The 24393-nt window shown below is 42.9% G+C and overlaps 1 protein-coding gene and 1 long non-coding RNA gene across 4 annotated transcripts in view; one reads left to right on the forward strand and one right to left on the reverse strand.

The window, feature by feature from the left end:
• LOC105384048 (histone-lysine N-methyltransferase SETD1) overlaps window positions 1–23653 on the reverse strand; it is a 66731-nt gene extending 43078 nt beyond the window's left edge. The window contains exons 1-19 of one of the 3 annotated variants that reach the window (XM_048626147.1): window positions 23512–23653; window positions 23109–23345; window positions 22404–22653; window positions 22100–22291; window positions 21611–21777; window positions 20656–20682; window positions 19375–19563; window positions 18869–18968; window positions 17935–18054; window positions 16590–16705; window positions 15510–15661; window positions 12836–12972; window positions 12210–12374; window positions 11744–11867; window positions 11291–11385; window positions 10703–10909; window positions 9798–10004; window positions 8981–9093; window positions 8111–8298 (exon numbers count right to left, since the gene is read on the reverse strand). In XM_048626147.1, coding sequence (XP_048482104.1) covers window positions 8111–8298; window positions 8981–9093; window positions 9798–10004; window positions 10703–10909; window positions 11291–11385; window positions 11744–11867; window positions 12210–12374; window positions 12836–12972; window positions 15510–15661; window positions 16590–16705; window positions 17935–18054; window positions 18869–18968; window positions 19375–19563; window positions 20656–20682; window positions 21611–21777; window positions 22100–22291; window positions 22404–22653; window positions 23109–23344 — 2785 coding nt within the window. In that variant the 5' untranslated portion in view covers window position 23345; window positions 23512–23653. Of the gene's footprint in view, window positions 1–8110; window positions 8299–8980; window positions 9094–9797; window positions 10005–10702; window positions 10913–11290; window positions 11386–11743; window positions 11868–12209; window positions 12375–12835; window positions 12973–15509; window positions 15662–16589; window positions 16706–17934; window positions 18055–18868; window positions 18969–19374; window positions 19564–20655; window positions 20683–21610; window positions 21778–22099; window positions 22292–22403; window positions 22654–23108; window positions 23346–23511 lie in introns of all 3 variants that reach the window. The other 2 variants (XM_048626146.1, XM_048626148.1) reach the window with 2 other exon arrangements.
• On the forward strand, window positions 22736–23877 carry LOC125489658. Its single transcript, XR_007267139.1, has 2 exons — window positions 22736–22922; window positions 23423–23877. It is a non-coding gene; the product is annotated as an uncharacterized LOC125489658 (long non-coding RNA).
• Window positions 23878–24393: the final 516 nt, after the last annotated feature.

A 24393-nucleotide genomic window follows, 5' to 3' on the forward strand; every position in this document is an offset into this window, starting at 1 on the left:
TTCGTAGGTAAGTACTCACATTACAACTGTGGTTGATAAACCTGGCCAAGTTCCCACATTTCGTCGCATCAATGATGGTATCAAAGTCTATACGGAACAGGTAGGAGGAGCCGATGCCGGTGGCCTCGTACTGCGCCTCGCGCACGTCCGCCACGATGGGCCGGATCATCTGCCCCACATACTCGATCACCATCTCGTCTGCCGCTATCGGCTCCTGGGGATGAAAAAAAAAGGTTCATGAATGAAATGAAATTAAACCTTTCTCTGCTTCGGTTAGCCTTAAAAGGTTTTCCCGTGGGAGATTCGGGATAAAAAGTAGCCTACGTGTAAATTCCGGGATGTTAACTTGCTACATGTTTAATTTCTTAAAAAAAATAACGACCCGTTTTCCCGTGAGTGAGAAACATCTATCTACCCATCCATACTTTCAAACTTTTAGGTTTGAGATAAAGTAGGTTGTGCTTTCGGCTTATTACTAAAGCTAGAAATTGACAGAACCAAGATGTATCACTTGAAAGTAGGCTTTAATTATGATCAATATAATATGTTCTGCGATTGCTAAATTAAATATTCAAATCGGAGCTCAAATAATGGAAAACGAAAATAATATATAAAATTATATTTACCTGAGCAAACAATCCCCAGTCGTGAATGCCGGACTTGGCGAACTTGAGTTGTTTCTTCCTGAACTTGAGCTGGTTGAACTTGAGCAGATCCGAGTCCGTGTCAGTGCCTGCAGGGAACACAGGTAAGTAAGTATACATTAGTATATAACCACAAATTCGGAATAATATTTGTGGTCTACGCGACACAACATCCTCATTCTTTCTTACGTACATTCATAATAACTTACGGTATTCATACCTATATCGCAGCGCCACGATGCCGCCATAGACGTATAATGACGGGGTGGCATAAATACCAATGACATGATTCGTGATGTATGCAACTCACCGAAAGCAGTGAGCAGCCTCCTCTGGTTAGACCTCGCTTCTCGCGACATGTGCTGCATCTTGCTGATCATGGCCGAGTTCTTGTCCTGCTCTTGCGCGGCCTCCAGCGGCGACGCGACGCCATTCTTACTTACATTAATAACACCACCCGTTGCCGAAATGTATGTATGCTTATGCTAAATAGTTTTAATACTACTAGATTTACAGCGGCGGATATTGCGTTTGTAGTATTTGCGGGCGCGTTACTTGAAGAATAACAACGTAGCGGCGATACTGGCACCAATATCCTCGTTCGTTTTTATACATTTCGCCCTTCTCATTAGAGAAACCTTTAAAAATGCCTTCGTCAACTTAAATAACTCACCGAAAGCAGTGAGCAGCCTCCTCTGGTTGGACCTCGCTTCTCTCGACATGTGCTGCATCTTGCTGATCATGGCCGCCTTCTTGTCCTGCTCCTGTGCGGCCTCCAGCAGCGACGCGACTCCACTCTTACTTACATTAATAACACCGCCCCTCACCGAAATTTATGCTTATGCCTAGTAATTTGACTACTGCTACTAGATTTACAGCGGCAGATTTCACGTCAGTATTTGTCTGCGCGACAATGTCACCAATAGTCTCGTTCGTTTTTATACATTCCGCCCGTATAATTAGGGTGACCTTAGGGCTTGTACACAAAACTGTGTTGCGACGTCGCATCACAAAACCTGCGACAGTAATCATTTGCTCTGAAAAACTATCAAAACAGTCGCAGATTTTTGCGATGCGACGTGACAACGCAGTTTTGTGTACATTCCCTTAAAAATGCCTTCGTTAAAAGGAATAACTCACCGAAAGCAGTAAGCAGTCTCCTCTGGTTAGACCTCGCCTCTCTCGACATGTGCTGCATCTTGCTGATCATGGCGGCCTTCTTGTCCTGCTCCTGCGCGGCCTCCAGCGGCGTGGCCGACGCGACGCCGCGGCCGTGGTGGTACTTGTACTTGGCCTTGAGCTTGGAGTCCATCTTGTAGTAGCCTTCTGTACGCGCTGAGCCGCTCTTGTGTCCCTGGGAGGTGTGAGTGAATGTTAGATATGAGTATTCGTACATCTATTGGCTTTGTTTTAGACGGAAACACTTCTAAATATAATAGAACATAACTTACTCAGTGGTCAACATTATAAATCTTTCAAATTCCTTTCTAAACACCTGTTAAACTTTTTGTGGTAGTACAGAAAGTTTCCAATCAGAGTAAGATATATGCTGGGAGACAATACTATAAATTAAAGCTATTCATAAATTACTAAATTCTATTTAAACATTCAGCAATGTTGTAGTGATGGTAACCCAACAAACAATACACTTCAAAAACAAAATCTGCACTTACTTGTAGATCCTCATACATGTTGTTATGTCGCTTGGACTTCTTCTTGGGCGGCGAGTATCTTACATCAGTGGGCGGGTGGTCCACCCAGTGCGTGTCGTTCAGCCAGTAGCCCTGCGCGTCTTCCGCTAGCAACGTCTCGTACGCTCTGAGGAGACGAGTGTAAAATGTGTAGGAATGAATTTACAAATACAAATCTTTTGCATTTCTGGCAAATTTTCTGGTTGCAGAGTGTACGAGTAACTTGGGGGAGCATTAGTCCAGCAGTGAACGATTATTGGCTGATTATGAGCAAAACATAACTTTGACGACACATTATGTAAAACCTGTTGAGAGTAAAATTCCAGGGGCAGATCGGCCAAAATGGAATTTATACGAAATCCCTCGTAATGTAACGGTAGACTTGGTTGATTTCGCGCGCGACTATTTTTATACTCTGGCAACACGGATGTAAAATGTGTAAGAGTGAATTTCACACTATAGGCTTACCTCTTCAAGTACTCGATGTCTTCCCGGTCGATGCCGCGCGTCAAGAACTCGTACATGACCTGCATTTCAGCCATAATGTCTCGTGTCTTGAACGTGATATGGTCGAATTTCGGCCGCACGTCGCCCCGACCATCGTATAATCTGAAAACAAGTTTTATTTCATATTTCAGTGAGTCTATCATTAACTGTACCTTTTGTTTAATCACTCATGACTTCGTGACATTTTACTTTTTAAAATATATATTAGCAGATTTCACATTCACATGACTAATTCAATAACTAGTTACATACTTGTTTTGTATTTCGGCTAGTTTGGTGGTCTCGTGTTTTCTCTTGTAGGGCCTCTTCTCCTTCTTGGGTTCTGGAAGCTTCTTCTCCACGATGACGGGCTCCGCGCCCGGCTCCTGAGTCATCCATGTGTAACCTGCAGGAATGAATTTGCGAGAATAGTGCTTAATGTTCGATTTGCTACTGTTAATCTTTTTCAATATACCAATTTCTTTATTTATAGGAAAACTTACAGCTAATTTGATTTACATAAGAATTTTGAAATCGCGATAGATAGCCAATTACAAGTTTTCACTTATATGGTACTGATTAATTTAAATTTGTATTTTAACAGTCTTATTCATAAAAAAACCTTAAAGTAGGTTTACTGAGCTCAATAGCTACGGAACACTTTAAGCCTATTTGAGGTTTCATAAAAATCTCTATTCATAATCGTTCCGTAAACCTTCAACAACTATAGTGATGCTAATAGATTTCACAGACCAAACATTTTGACATTTACCCTATTTAGTTGCCGGTCTGACGAAACCATAAACAAAAATAGCGAAAACTTTCATTCATTTATCAATCTCTATTATCTATGTTAGCCACGGCGCGGCACTTAAAAAAGTTTACATTGGCTTAAAGGCGCAGTGGCCAAGCCAAAACCCACAAAAAAAATATTAAATTTTTACGTTACCATGGCAACTTATTTTCAGCAAATATTAACTCACAACAAATGTCAAATCGTCAATAAAGCAGAACAGCTGTTGACCGGCCGCCATGTTTTTGTACAATAGGAGGTTTACGGAAGGTGTATAGTAGGGTCCAGCCAACTTTAGCATATCAAGGTTTTACGAATCAGTTGGAGAGTTCTTTAGCGCTATTGATCGTTTATGAATAAAGTTTTTTTTGACATTTGCTTATAACAGGCCTATAGGTCTCCCGTAACTTTTTATGAATAAGACCGAAAGTTTGTAAAATAACAATAATCGTTGTATCAACTCTTCAAAATTTCAAAATACTTGGAAAGTTGATACTTTAGATTTTAATCAACTGTAGGTAAATAACAATCTCCTTACCATGGTCATGCTGCAGATGGTTGGCCGTCGACGGCGCGTCGTCGGTGGGCGGGCGGCAGTACGAGTGCTCGAGCGCGACCTGCGACGCCTGCGACGCTTGAGACGCTTGCGACTGAGGCGATGAGGTCTCCGAGAGACCGCCCTGGGGGGAGGTTGATTAGTTATTGTTTGTTGTTGGGATAGCAGAATTGCTTACAAATATGGCTAGGCCAGGGATACGTTTTGTGACTTTCGGTGTAGATAAAGTAAAACGGATGTTTAAGGAATGGCATTAGCGGCATGGAAGTGCGATGCTTCACTGGTTTGCATATCGCATCGTAGTGTTAGATTTTTTATAGCATCCATAAAGTTGTGTCTGCGCTAAACGGGCACAAGAGAGAATATGTCAGACCCCTTAGCATGAATTTTCATCGTGAACGTGACGTGAAATTACTCGATGAATTTTGTAGGGAAATTTTAGTTCTGCTACCGACCGCCAGGGGCGCTGTTCATATATTCATACAAAATACTCGATGAACTCTACTTCACGTTCACGATGAAAATTCATGCTAAGGGGTCAGATTGCTGACAATTCATTGAGCTGTATAATACATTAAACTTCACATACGGAAACAAATAAATACTTACATCGTCCATAATACCGTTCATGCTGGGAGCGGTATCCGTATTACTTTGGTCGTCAGACAGAGACACCACTCTCTCCCGCTGTTTCTCCCTCTCTTTTTCTCTCTGCTTCTCCCTCTCTTTCTCCTTTTCTTCTCTCTTCTGGGGCTTCTTTCTCTTCTTTTTAGTGTCTTTCTTCCGTCTTGATTCGAGCATTTCTTCGTCTGACGTGATTTCCCCTTCCTCTGCCTCTTTCTTCTTCTTTTCGGGGGATTTCAAATGGTTCGAGACTGGGCTTCGTCGCTCGATCTTGGGTTCTTCCGAGATCTTAGGTTTGCTTTCGGTTTTGGTTTCAGGTTTACTGTAAGAAAAGTTAACAGTCTTGTAAAGTATTTATTGTTTTGTTCAAAATTTCAAACACTAATTTAAGCCAAAGAAATATTAATCTCTACTTATTTACGAAACCTTTCATTTGACTATTCATACGAAATTTCAAATGAGGTATTGTGAGGGCATTTGCCATTTTTTGTTCACGCATAAATGACACTAGGACAAAGGGACTAAACATAAGACCTAAGGGGGGTGCATGTTAAGAGCCTCCGCGAGTGACATATCCACTATCGTGTACGTAGCTTCCTGGGCAGTCATCAAGCGACAACTACGTTTCTTACCCGAGTACTTAGCGTATAAAATCATCTTTCTATGTGTACGGTGACCTGCGCCTTAAAGTATACAGGCGGAGTTTTTAAAATACCTATCTCAAGCTCACATGCTGCTCAAGCACATCCACATAAACACCACTGCTACACACATCACACACAACACGTCCCCGGATTTATAACACGTGTAGCTGGTCCCTACATCATCAGGATCGCTATTTTAAAAACTCCGCCTGTATACTTTTAGGCGCAGGCCACCGTACATAGCTTTCTGAGCAGTCATCAAGCGACAACTACGTTTCTTACCCGAGTACTTAGCGTATAAAATCATCTATCTATAGATGGCGTATAATTGATGAACCAATCCTTGGTCGGTTAGATAACCGACTATGGAGAAATTGGGGCTAAATGGGTGATAGAGGGAACTATTTGCAGTCTTCGCACTCTATAATGCATTATTCAAAACTCAACAATTTGCTGTGTGTACCTATCATGCGGCAAGTCCGCCATCCTGCTCAAGCGCACATGGCAGTCGTCGTACTTGGCGTCGGGCTTGTCCTCCCGCGCCCCCGCTCCTGCAGAGCGCAGCTGCTCCTCCTTGAACTCGCGTTCGATCTGTTCCATGTACTCTGTGTTGCGACGTCTTCGCTCCTGTGAATGAATGGTACAATGTTTTGGGATCTAAAGAAATATACGATGCATCATAGTGGCCACTGGAGTTGCCGTACCCGTACTCTTAAAAGATAATGTATTCAATATAGTGTTGCGTCTTCTTCGCTCCTGCAAATGAATGATACAAAGTTTTTCATTCTGGCGCCATATCTGTTTCGTGATGAGCACTAGAGGCGTTGTATTGTATGTAAGAATACGCATACTTTTTCGTTTACGTATACTCAGAGCATTTTCCACCACACCCGTACTTGTTCCCAAGTACGGGTGTGGTGGAAAATGCTTTGTTCCCAAGTACGGGTGTGGTGGAAAATGAGTATACGTAAACGAAAAAGTATGCGTATTCTTACATACAATACAACGCCTCTAGTGCACCGTATCATGAGAAAATTTTCCATAAACTTTTTTTTGTAATTCTTTGTTTTATTGGCTCAGCTATATGTCTAGAATTCTAGATAGACTATACAATATTCTTACAATACAATATTCTTTATTTGTAGACAAACAAACGAAGTAACTTCTGTTACATAAAAAACTAATATATAATACACACACAAAAATGCCGATCTTATAGCTTCAAAGCTATTTTTCTAAGATAGTCTTGGCATGGAAGGCCCTTTAATTGTTGTGTGACACACAAAATTAAACGTGAAATGTGACAACATAAATTTACAAATTTACAGTTAATTTTACGGCAGTTTTTAATCATACCTGGTACTCCCTCTCCTCTTCTGAGTCGGAGTAGATGCGGTCGAGCAGCGAGGCGGCGGGGGGCGGGGACTTCTCCGCCTTCGCCTCTGTGGTAGACGGCTTCTCTCGCTTGTAGGGCTGTGGGGAATTATGCGCGCTGTTAGCTTACTTATATATAGCTGGTTTTATATCATGAGCTTCTACTACGTATGAACTTAGACTATCGTATGAGATTGATATTGTGAAATAAGAGAGCTTAATTGATATTGTGAAATAAGAGAGCTTAGATTCCACCTGGTATAAAAACATATTCAAGATCTAAGGGCACATTCAAGATCTAAGGGCACATTCAAGACCGGAAAGCAGACATCTGTTTATTTATTACCAAAAGCTTGTTTTTTTTATTAGTAGGTTTGGTAATTGAGTCGGGTACATGTACCTGCCGCCGGCAAGTACCCTCATAACATACCACCTTGTATACTATAATTTTGGCGAATGAATATATCTGCAAGCTTATATATTCACGAACAATGAAAAAGTTCATCTGCCATTGACGTTCCATATGTCCCTGGATTTTTTTATTTCCTCGTGAGTGTATAAGATACTGTAGAAGACTGACCTGGAAGTCATCGGTATCGGAGTCGGCGGCGCGGTCGCGGCGCGCGGGCGAGCGCTGCGGCGACGCGGCCAGGTGCTCGTCCGCCTCCACCTCGGGTATTGGCGTCTTTTCTGTATGTCATAGAGAAAACATTCTTTAGTACACGTGAGTGATATGGGACGAATATGAAGCCCTAAGAAATTCATTACGTACCCAGAATTGGTCAACACCCGCAAGTGTAATGATGTTTAATGTGAAATACGCACTCGGGACGCGGTTAAATAGTTAGTTAATAAGAACAACTGAACGGATTTTCCTGAAATTGGGTATGCAGGCAGTGGATACCCTGTATTAACATATAGGCTACTTTTCATCCCGACATTCCCACGGGAAAACTTATAAAGGCAAACCTACTCTCGCAGGCAACACCTTGTATTCTATACTGGGCAATCTTTCTTATCCTTACCTCTAGCCAGCCCCCAAAACGTAACTTTTAGTGATATCAGAGTCTTTATGCTTTCTAATAAATATCCCAGAAGGGCTAGCATGGGGCGCATTTAAGACGGGACAAAAGTTTTGCATCGCGCTCACTCATATCACGCAGCCCCAAGAGCGAGCGCGATGGAGAACTTTTGTCACGTCTTAATAAAGTGCTAGCCCTTCAGGAGGGGCATGATGTAGCTGCTTCCAATATTGTGGGCCTCTATAAGACATAACTTTACAGATGGTGTAAGCCTACCTCTAGCCCGCTCGGCCTCGCTCTCGCTACTCGAGTAGACCCGTCGTAGGCGCTCCTTGTTGGCCCTCAACTGGAACTGCGACTCGTCGAGCGATCCGTCGGACGAGTCGCTGTAGATGCGCGGCGCTTGCCGCCGCGGCGACGAGCTGGCCGATGAGGAGGAGCGCGACGATGACGATGACGATGATCTGAGGGAGGAAGGCGAATTGAGTGTTTTATTTGACAGATGTCACAAGATTGGCGTTTTAACCTGAAGGAATGAATGCGAGTAAATTATTTGTAGAACAAGATATATGCCACTTATGCAACACCCTGTATAGACAGAACAGTACAATACATGTTAGATAAATGTGATGCGTGCAATGTGGCGGCTCTAGCGGTAGATGTCATAATATGTCTGACAGAAAATAAGGTCAACACGAAATCCATTAGTCTGAGTCAAGCTTAAGGAGTCTACACACCAAACCCGCCGACACAGCCCGGCGGCTTGGTGTCGGCGACCCAAACCCGCCAACCCGCCAACATGTGTCATGGGGCTGTGTCGGTGAGTGTCGGCGGCAAGAAATCAGTACAACTTTTTTAGCTCGTACTTGCACGCGCGGGTACGAGTCGCCGACATGATTCTTGAAACAAAGTCGCCGACACCAAGCCGCCGGGCTGTGTCGGCGGGTTTGGTGTGTAGACTCCTTTATCTTCGTAGCGTCAGCAACCGTTGCATGTTAAAATTCCTAAATGTTCTACAGCGTACAGCTGTGATTGCCTCGCACCACTAATTGGTCTGAGAACAGCTGGGGGGTATTTGTTTATAGCGAGCAAGTCAATGGGAGTCAGGAAGGTATGATCAAGCTAAACTAGTCCTTATGTGTATACCTGGAGGAGCTGCTGGACTGGCGGCGGCGGCGCGACAGGTAGGAGCCGCCGGTGCGCGAGCGCGGGCTCACCGGTACTTCCTTCTCTTCATCGGAGTTCTGCACCATCTCCTCCTGAGGAATCACGTATGATGGGGTTAGTTCAAGTATCAATTATTCATGTTAATTTAATAATTGGACACACCGTATACACACAATAGGGATATCAATGCAAAAGTTTATGATAGTTGATGCTAACCTTAGTACCTTTACATATAAGATGGCCTGTCCAATGTGCTGGCCTAAGTTTTCTAGTGTTTCTAGTTTCTATACCTGGTGTTTCATAACAAAGCAGTTGGGCTAGCAGAACCTTTCCAATTATTCGATATTTTTTCTTTTATAGTGGCTGGCTCCTCAGCCAGCCTGTGTCAACAGAGGAGATTACGGTCTACGATGGTACGATGATGATGACACACATACCTGATCACTGCCCCGCTTGTTGTCTTCATCCATAGTAACCGGCGAGGGTATCTTCCGCTTCTTCCTGAAGCTGGGCATCTTGGGGATGGCGGCGCGCAGGCCCAGCCTCTTAATTCTTCAGAAAAACCCAGCAAATATCTCGTTCCACAGCGTAAACCGAATTTATTACGCATTAACAAAAGCCATTATCACACATACCTGATCACTGCCCCGCTTGCTGTCTTCATCCATAATCACCGGCGAAGGTATCTTCCTCTTCTTCCTGAAGCTGGGGATGGCTCTTAATACTTCAGAAAACCCCAGAAAATATCTCGTTCCACAGCATAAACCGACTTTATAAATGCCACAATCACACATACCTGATCACTGCCGCGCTTGCTGTCTTCATCCATGGTGACGGGCGAGGGTATCTTCCGCTTCTTCCTGAAGCTGGGCATCTTCGGGATGGCGGCGCGTAGACCGAGCCCGATGCCGATGCCGTACCCACCGAGCTCGAGACCGATCTCGCGCGATTCCATTATTGATTTTATTGTGTCGACTGATTCTTCTTTCTTGTTTGATATGTCCTGTGGGGTTGGGGTTGGGTTTGATTGCGTTTATTTTTGGTAATTAAGGACAGATTATAACAATTTTATAAAGAATTTTTAATACTCATATAATTGGTGTATGGGGAACTAATTTCATATCTTTTTAATACAAACACTCAGACAACACAGCATCAGAATAATTCCCCAGATACCTTTTATCTGACCATCAGTTAGTTAACTTTCACGATTAACCGAGGCCCCATTGCTCTGGTGCGTCGCCGAACTGCGGTGTTTTCCATATATATTTCAGAGTAATGTCATAAAAAATATATGGAAAACCGCACCGCAGCTCAGCAATGGGGCCTTCCCTTAAATCGCATATTTCGCAATAGACAACGTACAAAATTCGAATAAAAACTGACGAAATTAATCGAATATAACAACACACAAACACACGCACTCACTCCTTGTACTAATGTACTCCCTTGCGGGGCAGGCAGAGGTGCATTGCTGCACCCACTTTTCGCCAGAGTGTTATGTTAGTCCCAATGTAATAGGGGGCGGGCCTATTGCCATTTTACGGGCACATCCAAGACCCGAGAACAAATATCTGTGTTTAAACAAATATCTGCCCCGGCCGGGAATCGAACCCGGGACCATCGGCTCAGTATTCAGGTCACTAACCTCTACGCCATTCGGTCGAAATTATTCGAATGTTGTTAAAAAAGGAGTCTCACCTGCAAAGGTTGTTGCGTCTCGCCAGTCTTGACCGGTTTAGGCGCAGTCTGCTTGCGGCTCTGCTCGTCCCACCACGTCTCGAAGTTCTTGAACGCCGTCAGCTCGATCATCTTCTTGTTGAAGTCTCGCTTCAGGATCTGCTTCAGTTCCGCTGTGATGCGTTCTATGACGCTGTTGATGGTCGGGAAGTGCGGGTTGTCGAGCTCCTGCTGATGGTAATGGATGGATGGATGGTTAGTTCAAGAACTGTGTTATTGGAATATGTTAAGTTATGTATTTGTAAGGTTATTTTAAGAGTTTATGTACTTACTAAGGGGTTGTAGTAGTAGAGAGAAAGTTTATAGATAAACTGCAGCCCTTAGTAGATAAACTCACATATTTCAGGAATATTTTATAATGTTGAAAAAAACATTAAGTAATATAAATACAATGCCGTTTGATAGAGCCCCTGAGTAACAATCAATACAACTTGTGTATGTTAATTATCTTTTACCACAGATTATTAGGACCAAACTACTGCAAGCCTTGCATTCGTATCTCTTTTATCGCGTATTCTTATAATCATTTATCTTGTGATGTTATATTACCTGTGGCGTGACGGGCGGCGGCTGGCTGAAGGGCGCGGGGTAGGGGTAGGCGAGCGGCGCGCCCACGTAGCCCGGCGCGCCGTACACGCCCAGCGCTGCAAGCAAACGCATGGTTCAGCCACGGACTTGATAAAAAGATAGATAGGTACTAAGAATGTAGGGTGATGCGTCGTCCGATTCGTTAGAAAAAATAACCGCCCGTTGTTGACACGTCAGGCTTAACGCTCTTATAGTGGCTCATATGGATTTCCCATGATTAAAATAATTTGGAGCACACTGGCGTATCATCGTCTAAATGCCCCGTCTGTTGTCTAAATATACCTTACTATACAACACATTTGAAAAATTTATATCATATCCGCAATTAATTTCTAGTTGCTAAAAACGCGTTACATTGACCTGCCTTCAGCAAGTTCACTGACAAAACTCCCCTCTGTACAAGTAGGTACATACGTTGCTGCGGCCACACGGGGTGGTAGTAGGGCGGCGGCGCGGCGGGCGGCTCGTAGTAGTACGCCTCGGCAGGTACTTGCTCCTCGATCTTGGCCTCCGTCGACGACAGTGATGACAGCGACATCTGTGGTGGCAGATTGGAGAGTGAAGAAAATAAATAAGGAAATTGTATAATGAAAATTTAACGGAGCTTGTCTTACAAAGTCTGGACTGAATGAGATCCACCGACATACTTACAACCTATAAAACAGATACACCTATCAAATATGACGAAACGAGCTTCGTTTCGAATTCGAACGTTCCACATATACCTTGCAGTGTCTCCTTGGTGACGGTTTCAGAAGCTTACTATTATCTTGTACAACATATTTTCATTGTTATTCTTGTAACTAAGTTTTTAACTGTGTTTCTTGTACTGAATAAATTTAAATTTATTATTTATTTATTACAATAAATCCCACATTACCTGATCATCGTCCAGGTTGTCAGCATCCTTGTCCATCTGCTTCGGGAAGCCAGCTGGCGAGCGCCGCGGCTCCTCGCCCGTCAGCAGCTCGTCCTCGGAAGAAGAGATGTCCGACCCGATCTTGTCTATGGCCGGTATCCGCTTCCGTTCCGCTTCCCGCGCTTTCTGTTTTGGAGTTTTTGGTGCGAAATTAGTTTATTTCAAGTAATATGCGTAGTTTATTTTACCTAAGTATGTCATACTGAATTAATACAGAAAGTTATAACTGTTTGACTGGTGCTTTGCAATATTGAAAGATAAAACAAATAATCGGGAATTGACAAATGCGGTTGTTTTGAAGCGCATTTATTGTGCGCTCGCTGGTTGACGGCTTAGTAGATATAGCGTCATCTATAGAACGTGTGCGATATCAAATTAAAAGGGTTCGAAAATATGCACACTGACTAGGTTTCAAGCCAGTGTGCACACTCACCTTTTTAAACCTTACTACAAAAAAATACACTATAGAAACAAAGTGTTGATGAAAATGGTTAACGGGTGACTCTCAAGGAGTAATTTTAAACCACTTTTGTTTTTTAACCGACTTCCAAAAAAGGTATTCGTCAGGATCTTTTTTTTAAATGTACCTTCTCCACGGTGATCCGCAGACACTCGAGGTAGAACTCGCGCGTGAGGTAGGGCGACGGCGTGTTGGAGAGAGGCTCCGGGTTCACCTCCCGCGCCTGCGCCAGCGAGATCATGCTGCGCCCCGAGCTGCCTGACACTGCCGGTGGGATATATATATTATAAAACGTCATTATACATAAACACTGACGAAAAGTGGGTGCAGCAATGCACCTCTGCCTACCCCGCAAGGGAGTACATTAGTACAAGGTGTGAGTGTTTATATTATTATTTATATATTATAAAACGTTATTTGTGTTGTTTTGGCTTAGTTGGGTAATGAAAACCAAACATCTACCGGTAATGTAAATAAATTCGATTTTGATTAAGTGTCTAGATTTTCTGCAATTTATAGGATGCCAAATGGCCCTCACTCAGCGTGTGTTGTATAGAAAGGTTGCTCCTATATTTTTGGTAAATAATACCTCTTATAACGCCAGTCTCGATTACAAGCCGCAGACGGTTCCAAATCAGACCTAGACTACGTTTTATAGTATAAAGGATAGGACAAACAGCACCAGGGCCAAACTCCCGTTTACAGGAATAACCTTGCGCGTGTTGAGAGCTCTATATTATACCTTCGTCGTCAGAGGGCGGCTGGGGCGCGTCCAAGTCGGGGATCTTGGCCGGCATGTGGCGCTCGTCCTCCTCCTCTGAAGAAACTCCGAGAGAGAGGAACGGAGGCGCCATGCCACGCCAGCACCTCGCTAGCCACCCCGAGTGAGGAGTCAACTGTACCTATAGACGTATCCGTCCGGCGCACCCAGACTAGTCAACGACGCGCGACTGACGCCATTCTGTTTTTTACCATGGTGACCAGCCCTAGTTTAAATTAGCTCTATAGTGTTTGACAACCACGATAAGAATAAGGCTGTTTTTAACAGTGCCATCCCGCGTGCGTGATGAAATCCGCATGCTATTAAAAACAGCCTAAGATTGTGAAAGGGCTGTAACCAATGGGAGCTGTTATTTAATTATTACCTTCGTCGGGGATCTTGGCCGGCAGGTGGCGCTCGTCCTCCTCCTCTGAAGAAACTCCAAGAGAGAGGAACGGAGGCGCCATGCCGCCGCCGCCGCCCGCGCCTTTCAGCAGCCTCGCTAGCCTCCACGAGTGACCAATCAACTGTACCTACAGATTGTTTACGTTCGGCGCACCCTGAGTAGTCAGCGACTGACGTCATTCTGATAGACCAATCCTTTCACCATAGGTTCTGACCAACCCTAGGTTAAATTAGCTCTATAGTGTTTGACAACCACGATAAGAATAAGATAGTGAAAGGGCTGTAACCAATGGGAGCTTCAGCTCTATTCTTGGACTAAGCGAGCGCCTATATCAGCTATTGCAACACCCAGGCTTGCTACTCCAGTTTACTCGGGAGCTAGGCTGGCTGAGCTGAAATCAAGGGGATATGTACAAAGGTTCCACTCGAGAGAGCAACGTACAGGAACTTCAGCCTCTACCAGAATAGAATAGAATAGAATATACCTTCGTCGTCGGAGGGAGGCTGCGGTGCGTCCAGGTCGGGGATCTTGGCCGGCAGGTGGCGCTCGTCCTCCTCCTCTGAAGAAACTCCGAGCGAGAGGAACGGAGGCGCCATGCCGCCGCCGCCGCCGCCCGCGCCTTTCGGCACCTCACTAGCCTCACCGAGTGACGGATCAATTATACCTACAGATTGTATACGCCCGGTGCACCCTGAGTAGTCAGAGACTGACGCGTCTGATAGGCCAACCTTTTACCATCGTGACCTACTCTAGTTTAAATTAGCTCTATCTATATTGTTTGACAACCACGATAGCAATAAGATTGTGAAAGGGCTGTAACCAATGCGAGCTTTTATTTAGTTATTAACCTTCGTCGTCGGAGGGCGAAAATCTCGGCACTTGCACCAACATATTGAATGTAGATTTAGTGTTAAATCTCGATTTATGCCATAAATTTATATGGACTATCTTTTCTTAAATCGAGATTAGACACTAAATCTAGATTTCACTTTGGTGCATGTCAGCCTAAGGGTCTGGCCCTATTACCTTCGTCGTCGGAGGGCGGCTGCGGCGCGTCCAGGTCGGGGATCTTGGCCGGCAGGTGGCGCTCGTCCTCCTCCTCTGAAGAAACTCCGAGAGAGAGGAACGGAGGCGCCATGCCGCCGCCGCCGCCCGCGCCTTCAGCACCTCGCTAGCCTCCACGAGTGACCAATCAACTGTACCTACAGATTGTTTACGTTTGGCGCACCCTGACTAGTCAGCGACTGACGCCATTCTGATAGCCCAATCCTTTCAGCATGGTGACCAGCCCTAGTCTAAATTAGCTCCAAACAAGTGCTTAAAACGATATTTGATAGATTTCTTAGCGCTAAACATCTGTTAAATACCTAGGGCCTTAGCACAAAAACTTGGACAATGTTTAACAGATGTTTACTGCTGTCAATCGCCTACAAAATCTGTCAAATTTCGCTTTGAGCACTTGTTAAACAGTGTTTAAGTTTTTTTGTGGTAGCACAGCTACTGTCTAAGTCTGACAACTACGATAACAAATAGATTGTGAAAGGGCTGTAGTAAGCAAAGGGAGCTTTTATTTAGTTATAAACCTACGTCGTCGGAAGGCGTAAATCCCGGAAACTAATATTCTGGCTCTATTACCTTCGTCGTCGGAGGGCGGCTGCGGCGCGTCCAGGTCGGGGATCTTGGCCGGCAGGTGGCGCTCGTCCTCCTCCTCTGAAGAAACTCCGAGAGAGAGGAACGGGGGCGCCATGCCGCCGCCGCCGCCCGCGCCTTTTAGAAGCATCGCTATTCTGTTGGGGGAAGAGAGGTTTTTCAGTAAGTGTTTTTGAAAACAGCTAGGTTGTTCTGTTAGTCGTATACCTCGAAATCAAAAAATCCTTGTAGCTTTTCACATATTCGCATTTCGCCGCGATATCAAAAATTTTGAATACATTTTTATTGTTGTAGTATAATTTTTGATCGCTACTGACAATTGTCTGAAAAAATCATAGTAGATTTACTTTCCTGCCTGCCTTCACTGTAGTCGCTTTTCACCTTGATAAATATTTGTTTTTAATGCATTATAAGGTACATATCGCGATATTTCTTTTACACTACAACAATATGCGACCCAAATAAGATGCGACATAAAATACTTACCTGCTATTCAAAATATATGCAGCTTAATAAATAAGCTATTGATAATACATGCTACATAAAAATTTGCTATTGTTGTAAAAATATGTTAAAAATATATGCTAGTAACAAAATATACTACCGAAATTATACGCTACAACAAAAAACGCTATCAAGGTGAAATGTGAATAGGTGAAAAGCTACAAGGATTTTTTGATTTCGAGGTATACGACTAACAAATGAAATTGTGGAACATGATAATGTTACTTGATGATACCTAATCACTTTAACTTATAAATGAGGCGCTTGCTAATAAAGTCTATATTTGGAAATGGTTTTAGTGCTTATTTTTACTTAACAAAACGGAATCAATATCGTTTCGGTAACGCTGAATACAGTATCAGAAGGGCTACTCAAGCATCACAAAAAACGAACAAAGGTGAACTGTCATGGATTTCGATTCGGATTCGGATTCGATGGGTCCGTTAAATTTTTTACTACCACAAAACAGGGTAAGGTCATTAGCGCAAAAATATAGTTTTTCGTAAATTTGAGTCACTCCCCAATTCCAGTAAGTATTTATCACTGCTAAGTATACTATACCTAGTATCCAGGTCGACATTCTTCCCGGGCGGCTCTCCCGGCGGCGGGGGCTCCTCGGCCGGCGCGTCGCTCGCCGCGGCGCTCTCCGGCACTTCCGGCGCCTCGGGAGCCACCTCCTTCGAGAAAGGAACGGTTAGTCTATGGTTCGTGGTGAAGTTTTGTTTGGTGTCGAATAGCCTGGTTCACCACGGACGATTGAACGCGATCCAATCGAGCGTAGCAAGGATTTTTGTAGGAATAAATCTTTGCTGTGTACCCGGCTAATGGTGTTTTAAATGTAGATAAAAGCTTTGTTGTCGTCCTAAGGTACCCCAGTGGTATAGAGAGCCTTCCTGTCCTCAGCAACCGCTCCTTGGCAGCGAAATGCGATTTTCATGGTAAAACTTGTCAGAGGAATAAAAATATGTAATTTTTTCCTTTTTCTTTTCCATAAATAAGGTAAAAAAACAATATACTTACCTTGTCATATGAGAACTAATTTATCATGCAAATAGATAGGTATAGGTACGGTGGCCTGCGCCTAAAAGTATACAGGCGGGGTTTTTAAAATAGCGATCTCAAGCTCACATGCTGCTCAAGCACATCCACATAAACACCACTGCTACACATATCACACACAACACGTCCCCGGATTTATAACAAATGTAACTGATCCCTTCAACATCAGGGATCGCTATTTTAAAAACTCCGCCTGTATACTTTTAGGCGCAGGCCACCGTACATAATACAATTTTAGGCATGAACAAACAGCCAATCAAGTGCTGCTATGAGAAAAATGCGAAAGTACATATTATTATCCAGCACCGATAGGTACTTAGCGACAAAACCAAAGATTCCAAGCTGTTAAAAAAACAATATTATGATATAATGACAAAATCTCAGATAACGAAGTTCTATAAAACGTGCATAGTTATGTTAATGAAATTCCAATCTCAAGCATGCTGTGAAGAAAGCGTGGTAATCATGATAATGATACGTGTGTGTCGGTACAAGTGTGATGTGTGTTAAAATAAATATAGGTTACTCTTAGCACAGTGTGAGAAAAAAACATGTAGTGGTCCAACGGATACTGAGCAATCGTAGTGTGGTCCCACTGTACTTTTTTATTACACTGTTATATTTCTATCATCTTCGTGAACCAAAACGTACTAGTGAAATTACTGATATTGCGATATACTTACTACATCATTATTTTACTACGCTACATTTCAATATGTTTATAATTAATCTTCTGAAACTACAATTAAAATTAAAAATACAGGTACCATCCTCGTAAGCTAGACTAAATACAGTGCATCGTAAGTGCCCAGACACCGTACAAACGAATTCGAACTCAGTGTCCAACCTTTTGCGGTTTGATTTCCTTCTTCTCTTTGATCTCTAGCGGGGACGAGTGCTCCTTCATGATAGGTGTCGCTGGTGTCGCCCACTGCGGGGCGGGGGTGGTGCCCGAGCGGCGTTCCAGCTTCGTTACAAGAATTAAAAAGTTTAAGTTCCAAATTCAAAAATGAGTTTTGAAGGTTTGAGGTTTTGTTCTAAATAGTTTGATTATTATTATTTTATGCCAGCAGTTTGGGGTATTCAATTGATTTTTTTTTTATTATTTAAGTATTTCCTTGAGGTTGTGGAATGTGTTAACTATGAAGGTGTAGGTAGTTGTTGATTGCAGAGTATTTTGATGTCTTTTCGTCATCCTTGTAGAGTCCTATGTCCAGGAGCGGGCGATCATTGGGTGATGATGATGAATGTACACAGATATGATTATGAAACAGAGCATGATTTTAATGGAATGAGACATTCAGCACACAATTAAAGGGGGCATGATACACTGAAATTATTAGTATAGACACAGAAATAAAGCACAAACGCACAATATTGAAGTAAGAAGATTTAGCCTTTTTCACGTGCCTTTAAGCACAGGGGACATAATTAGGGATCACATTCCATTGCAGCAATTTCTGTACCAAAGTCAAAGTATAGGTATGTACATTCAGAAACTTTCAATAACATTTATTTCGACAGCGTACAAAAGTATACAAATTAGGCACTACTAGACAGACAGACCACATTTCACCTGAAATAAAGTAGACTGCAATCCAACTGGAATCGGTTTGCAGCTCTGTTTCTGCTATAGCAGTCATTTCCACTGCAGTTGCGGTAAGAATGCAGATGAAACGCAGTCCATTTGTCTAGAGCCTTAATGCACATCTGCACAATATCATCGCAGAGCAGTATACTCGATTGTACACGGTGATACAACAGCTGGACAGTATACTCACGGGGGGGTGCAGTGGCGGCGGCTGCGGGTGCCGCCAGTCGCCCCACCACACGCCGCTGCCGCCCGCCGCCGGGTACGCGCCGTGAGGCGGGTAGCAGTACCTGGAGGGGGGATATACATTTCAGTATTTACAAAGTCTGGTCCTTCGAGCCGGACCAAATAAGTGCGAAAATGTTTTATTTAAAATTCGACATATAAGATTGTTTAAGTACTTAAATGTAGTTTCTAATGGTAGATGTCAAAGATATCGCTAAATTTTAATTAAGTTGGTTCAGGAATCGCTGCTGATAATTTTGATATTTAAAACTTTGTCAACTTAAACGACAAAATGATTCAATCAGTGCGTTCGGACCGTAAAGAATCATATTATGTGTCAGAAACGTGCTGCCTGCAAACAATTATGTTATAGAAACTTAGATATGCCACTCTATTTGCCTGATCCACTGATGTACCACGGTTACACAGTCGCTCAGTCACCGGCCACAACAAAGCCAAAACCCAACTCACTGCGGCGCATAATACGGGTCATACGGCTGCGGCGGCGCCACGGGGGCGGCATACGGCGGCGGCGCGTCGGGCGCGGCGGCGGCGGCGGCGGGCGGGAACTCACGGGCGTCGCGCGGGCGGTCGCGGCTCGAGTGGCGGTCGCGGTCGCGGCTGCTTTGGCGGTCACGCTCGCGGTCGCGGTCTCTGTGCCTGGGGGTGGAGTGGTTAGTACCTAAGTTATGAATTATAAATAACGGTTTTCCTTTCTATACATAAAGCATAATTTTTATGTTTCTAAAGATAAAAGATAAAGATAAAGAAACATTTATTCGACACATAGACAGCAACAACAACAAAAAGAAAAATACAGACTTAAAGAAAAGAAAGAAATACATATACAAGATAACAAGGCCAAAAAAAATAATAATAAAAAATGAACATGAGGCAAAAAATACAGGCAAAATATAAAACAATAACACAACGGGTTGCTGTCCGGAGTGTCGAAACGGCACCAGCTCAGCATGAGCTGTGGACAGTAAGGCCACAGCGCTGATTTTCAGCTGGCCCTTTTAAGTGACCTCAGTCACGTACACGAGTACCTACTTAACTATGTACAAACAAAAAAATAAAAAATAATAATATATAAGTATAGGTATATGGGACGTGTGTGTTGTGTGAATTACTGTTATGATTGTGTATGGTAAGTAAATAAATAATGCAGCTTACATTAAAAATATATAAGTATGTGTGTGTAAAATCTGTAAAAAATAAATAGTACTTGTTAAATAATAATAATAATATATATACTAATTCCATTAATAATACATAAATATAATACATTTAATAATAATACATTTCTCACTTTCATTGAGCCATTAGAAAGCTGCGAAGTATCTTATCAGACCTCAGACATAAAATGTTCGCGTTTTGATATGCCTTTAAGTTTAAGCGGTGGTATAGTAGTAATCTTTGTAATGTAATCTTGTAATCTAGTATACTTGGCCCATTACAAAGATTAAACAAGGATTATTTAGGCAGTTATTTGTGACTTAAATATTATCGGAAGCGTATTTTTTGCCATGTCAAGTAAATTGGCTCTACAATTTGAAATGTACCCATGTATGTGCTATTTATAGTTGTCCCTTACTCAATTAATAATAGTTCATAGGTTAAAGGTCGACTATACGTCAGCCATATTATCTTTTTCTACAAGCACTAGGTTTCAACTAAAATCGCGCCAAGAGCATTTTAATGTTACATTGTATATCTGATAAAATTATGAAGTCATAATAAATACCATACCTTCTTCTACACTTCCTTTTCTTGCCGCTTGTAAATAATAGATAAGATTGAATTACAATTAAATAATTAATCAATACAAGACAGAATACCACATATGAAAGATCTAAAAACCATCGATAGATCCAACACACAGAAAACCACAGATACACATATGTATACTCAAGAGTGTAATGACTGTAAAGTCTGTTATTTTGTCGTAAAAACAACCGAGACAAAAGAATAGACTATAATCTTATGTACGGTGGCCTGCGCCTAAAAGTATACAAGCGGAGATTTTAAAATAGCGATCTCAAGCTCACATGCTGCTCAAGCACATCCACATAAACACCACTGCTACACACATCACACACAACACGTCCCCGGATTTATAACAGATGTAGCTGGTCCCTTCATCATCAGGGATCGCTATTTTAAAAACTCCGCCTGTATACTTTTAGGCGCAGGCCACCGTACCTGTCTCTCAGCCTATCTCTCCTGCTCACACTCACCTGTCTCTATCCCTATCCTTGTCCCTGTCTCGCTCGCTGCGGCTGCGGTGGCGGTGTCCCGCTCGGTAGTCTATCTCTCCTGCTCACACTCACCTGTCTCTATCCCTATCCTTGTCCCTGTCTCGCTCGCTGCGGCTGCGGTGGCGGTGTCCCGCTCGGTAGTCTATCTCTCCTGCTCACACTCACCTGTCTCTATCCCTATCCTTGTCCCTGTCTCGCTCGCTGCGGCTGCGGTGGCGGTGTCCCGCTCGGTAGTCTATCTCTCCTGCTCACACTCACCTGTCTCTATCCCTATCCTTGTCCCTGTCTCGCTCGCTGCGGCTGCGGTGGCGGTGTCCCGCTCGGTAGTCTATCTCTCCTGCTCACACTCACCTGTCTCTATCCCTATCCATGTCCCTGTCTCGCTCGCTGCGGCTGCGGTGGCGGTGTCCCGCTCGGTAGTCTATCACTCTCCCGCTCACACTCACCTGTCTCTATCCCTATCCTTGTCCCTGTCTCGCTCGCTGCGGCTGCGATGGCGGTGTCCCGATCGATAGTCTCGCTCCTCGTCGGACCAGCGCGAGCTGCTGTCGCTCTGCTCCACCTCCTTATAGCGTGCGGGGTGCGCAGGGTGTGGCGGGTACGGCTCTGTCTGCTGGGGTTGGTATACAAATTAGTGTTATTAAGCTGGTAATTTTTAAGAGTTATTTAGTGCCTCCACTGCATTGAGTGGGATGTATTTATAAATGATCCAGTTTATTGAGTTTATCAAAGTTAAGAAAGTGTTATGGGCCAAGAGACAAAACGATCCAACTGAATTTTGTATGTAAAAAACTGGTCATTGGGTTACCAGCTATACTTTTTTAATTTAGGATACAGCAATAAGTATACTGCCCTCCTGCCCACTGGATAACTAGTGAAGAATAGACTCAATCATACTTCATAATTACATATAGGTACATATAAACACTGCCTACCTTCTCAACTATCTTGGTATCTTCCAGCCGCTTGCTAAGCGATGGATCCTTGCCCCTCAAGTCTTCCACCACTCCGGGCGGAGGCAGCTTGGCCACCGGCGGCACCACGGGTGGTGGTTTCCGTTCTGTTGTTTTGCTCTCAAACATCTCTTGACATTTCTTGCCAAAAGCATCATGGAACACTTCTAGCACCTGGAAAAAGACCAATGAAAGGTAAATATGATTCAAAGTAGCCCAAACAGGATTAAAATTTGGGGCCCTGGGCACTAGAGAGACTGGTCTAATTAACATTTTCACCACATACCTGCCCCATAACAGATTTTCCATTGTATTTTTCAATACATAGTTTAGAATGCTTAACTTCGTGAAAAACAATTCTAGCAAATCCTAAATGCCTATTTGTAATTGGATGATAGAATATGGTAAGCTCTTCATAAGGTCCAACTTTATTCATCATATCGCTTAAAAATGCCTTATCAATGTTATCATTGAGATTTGCTATAGTTATTTCCAACTGAGGTGGCACTCCAACATAGTTCTTATCAATTTTGAATCTGAAAAAGAAAAAATCAAATCATTATTTTGAATTTCCCACTTCCATTTCCATCTGTCAAAAAGTTTTTATGTTGGCAGCACTGACAAATAATGGAACAAAAACAATCAAGATATTTGTAAATTTTAAGTATTTTCACTAATAATATGGGGAAAATTTGATAATTATATCGATAAAATACCTATTTAACTTATATTTTATAACTGTAGCCATGAATAATTAGATTTTGCAACAAATTCATATGATGTTGATATAAGTATGAATGGCAAAGTAAGATTTTTGTTTATTTCTACATTTTACTAATTATTCTAATAGAATTGCAGTTCATAATGCTTGTGAATCATTTGCAACGAGGCATACTATATGGGAAGGTATAAGTTTCTTCTGCTTGGTTTGTAAATTTCTCAACAATTGGATCGGTACTCTGCAAGATGTAAATAAAGTTTGAATGTATACCTAGGGACTGGCAGATCAGCTGGCTCCAGTCTGTTCCAGATCCGCGACAGCTGGGACCGGGGGTCCCTGCACTGCACGGGGGGGAAGCTTGAATCCCCCGGAACACATCCATCATATCTGTACAATTTTGTTGCTCCTTTCACAAGGAATGGGTCCATGAGCAACTTGTAATTTTTTGGCGCTTTGTGAAGCGCAGCATTGTGTCCTGGCGTTTTCTGCTCCATTCCTCCATTCATTCTGAAAGAAAAACTGTAAAATTAACAAAAAAATGTACATAACCTCAACCACCCATTACAACTTCTTTCTTTCCGCAGGGTTTGACACCAGTTATGAGTTAATGATGTCGGGGCCTGCGAAAAATTGTTTTTATTATAAATAAACAACAATATTAATCCATACAAACCTTATACGTTAATAATACAAAATTATGACAAAATTAGTTTCCAGTTTTTGTCGATCGTTTTGGAAACATGAACACATGACAAATTTATGAAACGCATAAATTTTTACAAATATTGAGCTATTCCAATGATAATTAACACTGTTCTAAACACGTAATATCGAATTAAAACATTTTTGTGCAACAAGCTCTCTCCATGGTGACATGTCGGTAGCGGCGAGCGCTGGAGTTGTGTTGGTTGGTCTCGTTTTAGTTTGGGGTGTTTATCTCCGAAAATGTTTATACGAGGTCAATTGAACTATGTGTGAAATAACTTCAATATTGTAATTTAAATATGTGTGTTCATTAATATAATTCAATAGATAACAATTTTAGCATCTTTCATTTTGTCATAATAAACAAGAAAAAAGTATTGCACTTGACTTTTTCTTGGTAGAATTCATTCATTCACTAAGGTTTCGTTCATTCATTTTTTTACACCATAGACAACAGAGTAGAGATTATTTCTACATTATGGTTGAGATAAGCACAAGGCTTGGATAAGCATTGTGTCGTAGGTTCGTAGTAATAGTAAGCTGCGTACAGACCGGCCCAACGCTAGGCCTAGTCCACCACGCTGGGCCTAGTCCACCACGCTAGGCCTAGTCCACCTCGCTAAATGTATTTGGACGTATTAACGAACTCCAACGAGTGTGCGGAACCCTTCCTTCATTGGATTGGAAGGAGATCCGTTGAGCCGGTCTGTACGCACCAGTAGGTAGGCATGTCGGAAAGTCTGAAGCTGCGTACAGACCGGCCCAACGAAAGGCCAACGAACGGGCCAATAAATATCCATCGTTGGGATAACCGTTGGCGTTCGTTGGGCGTTCGTTGGCCCGGTGTGTT

Source organism: Plutella xylostella, chromosome 16, assembly GCF_932276165.1.
Source record: "Plutella xylostella chromosome 16, ilPluXylo3.1, whole genome shotgun sequence".
NCBI lineage: Eukaryota > Metazoa > Arthropoda > Insecta > Lepidoptera > Plutellidae > Plutella > Plutella xylostella.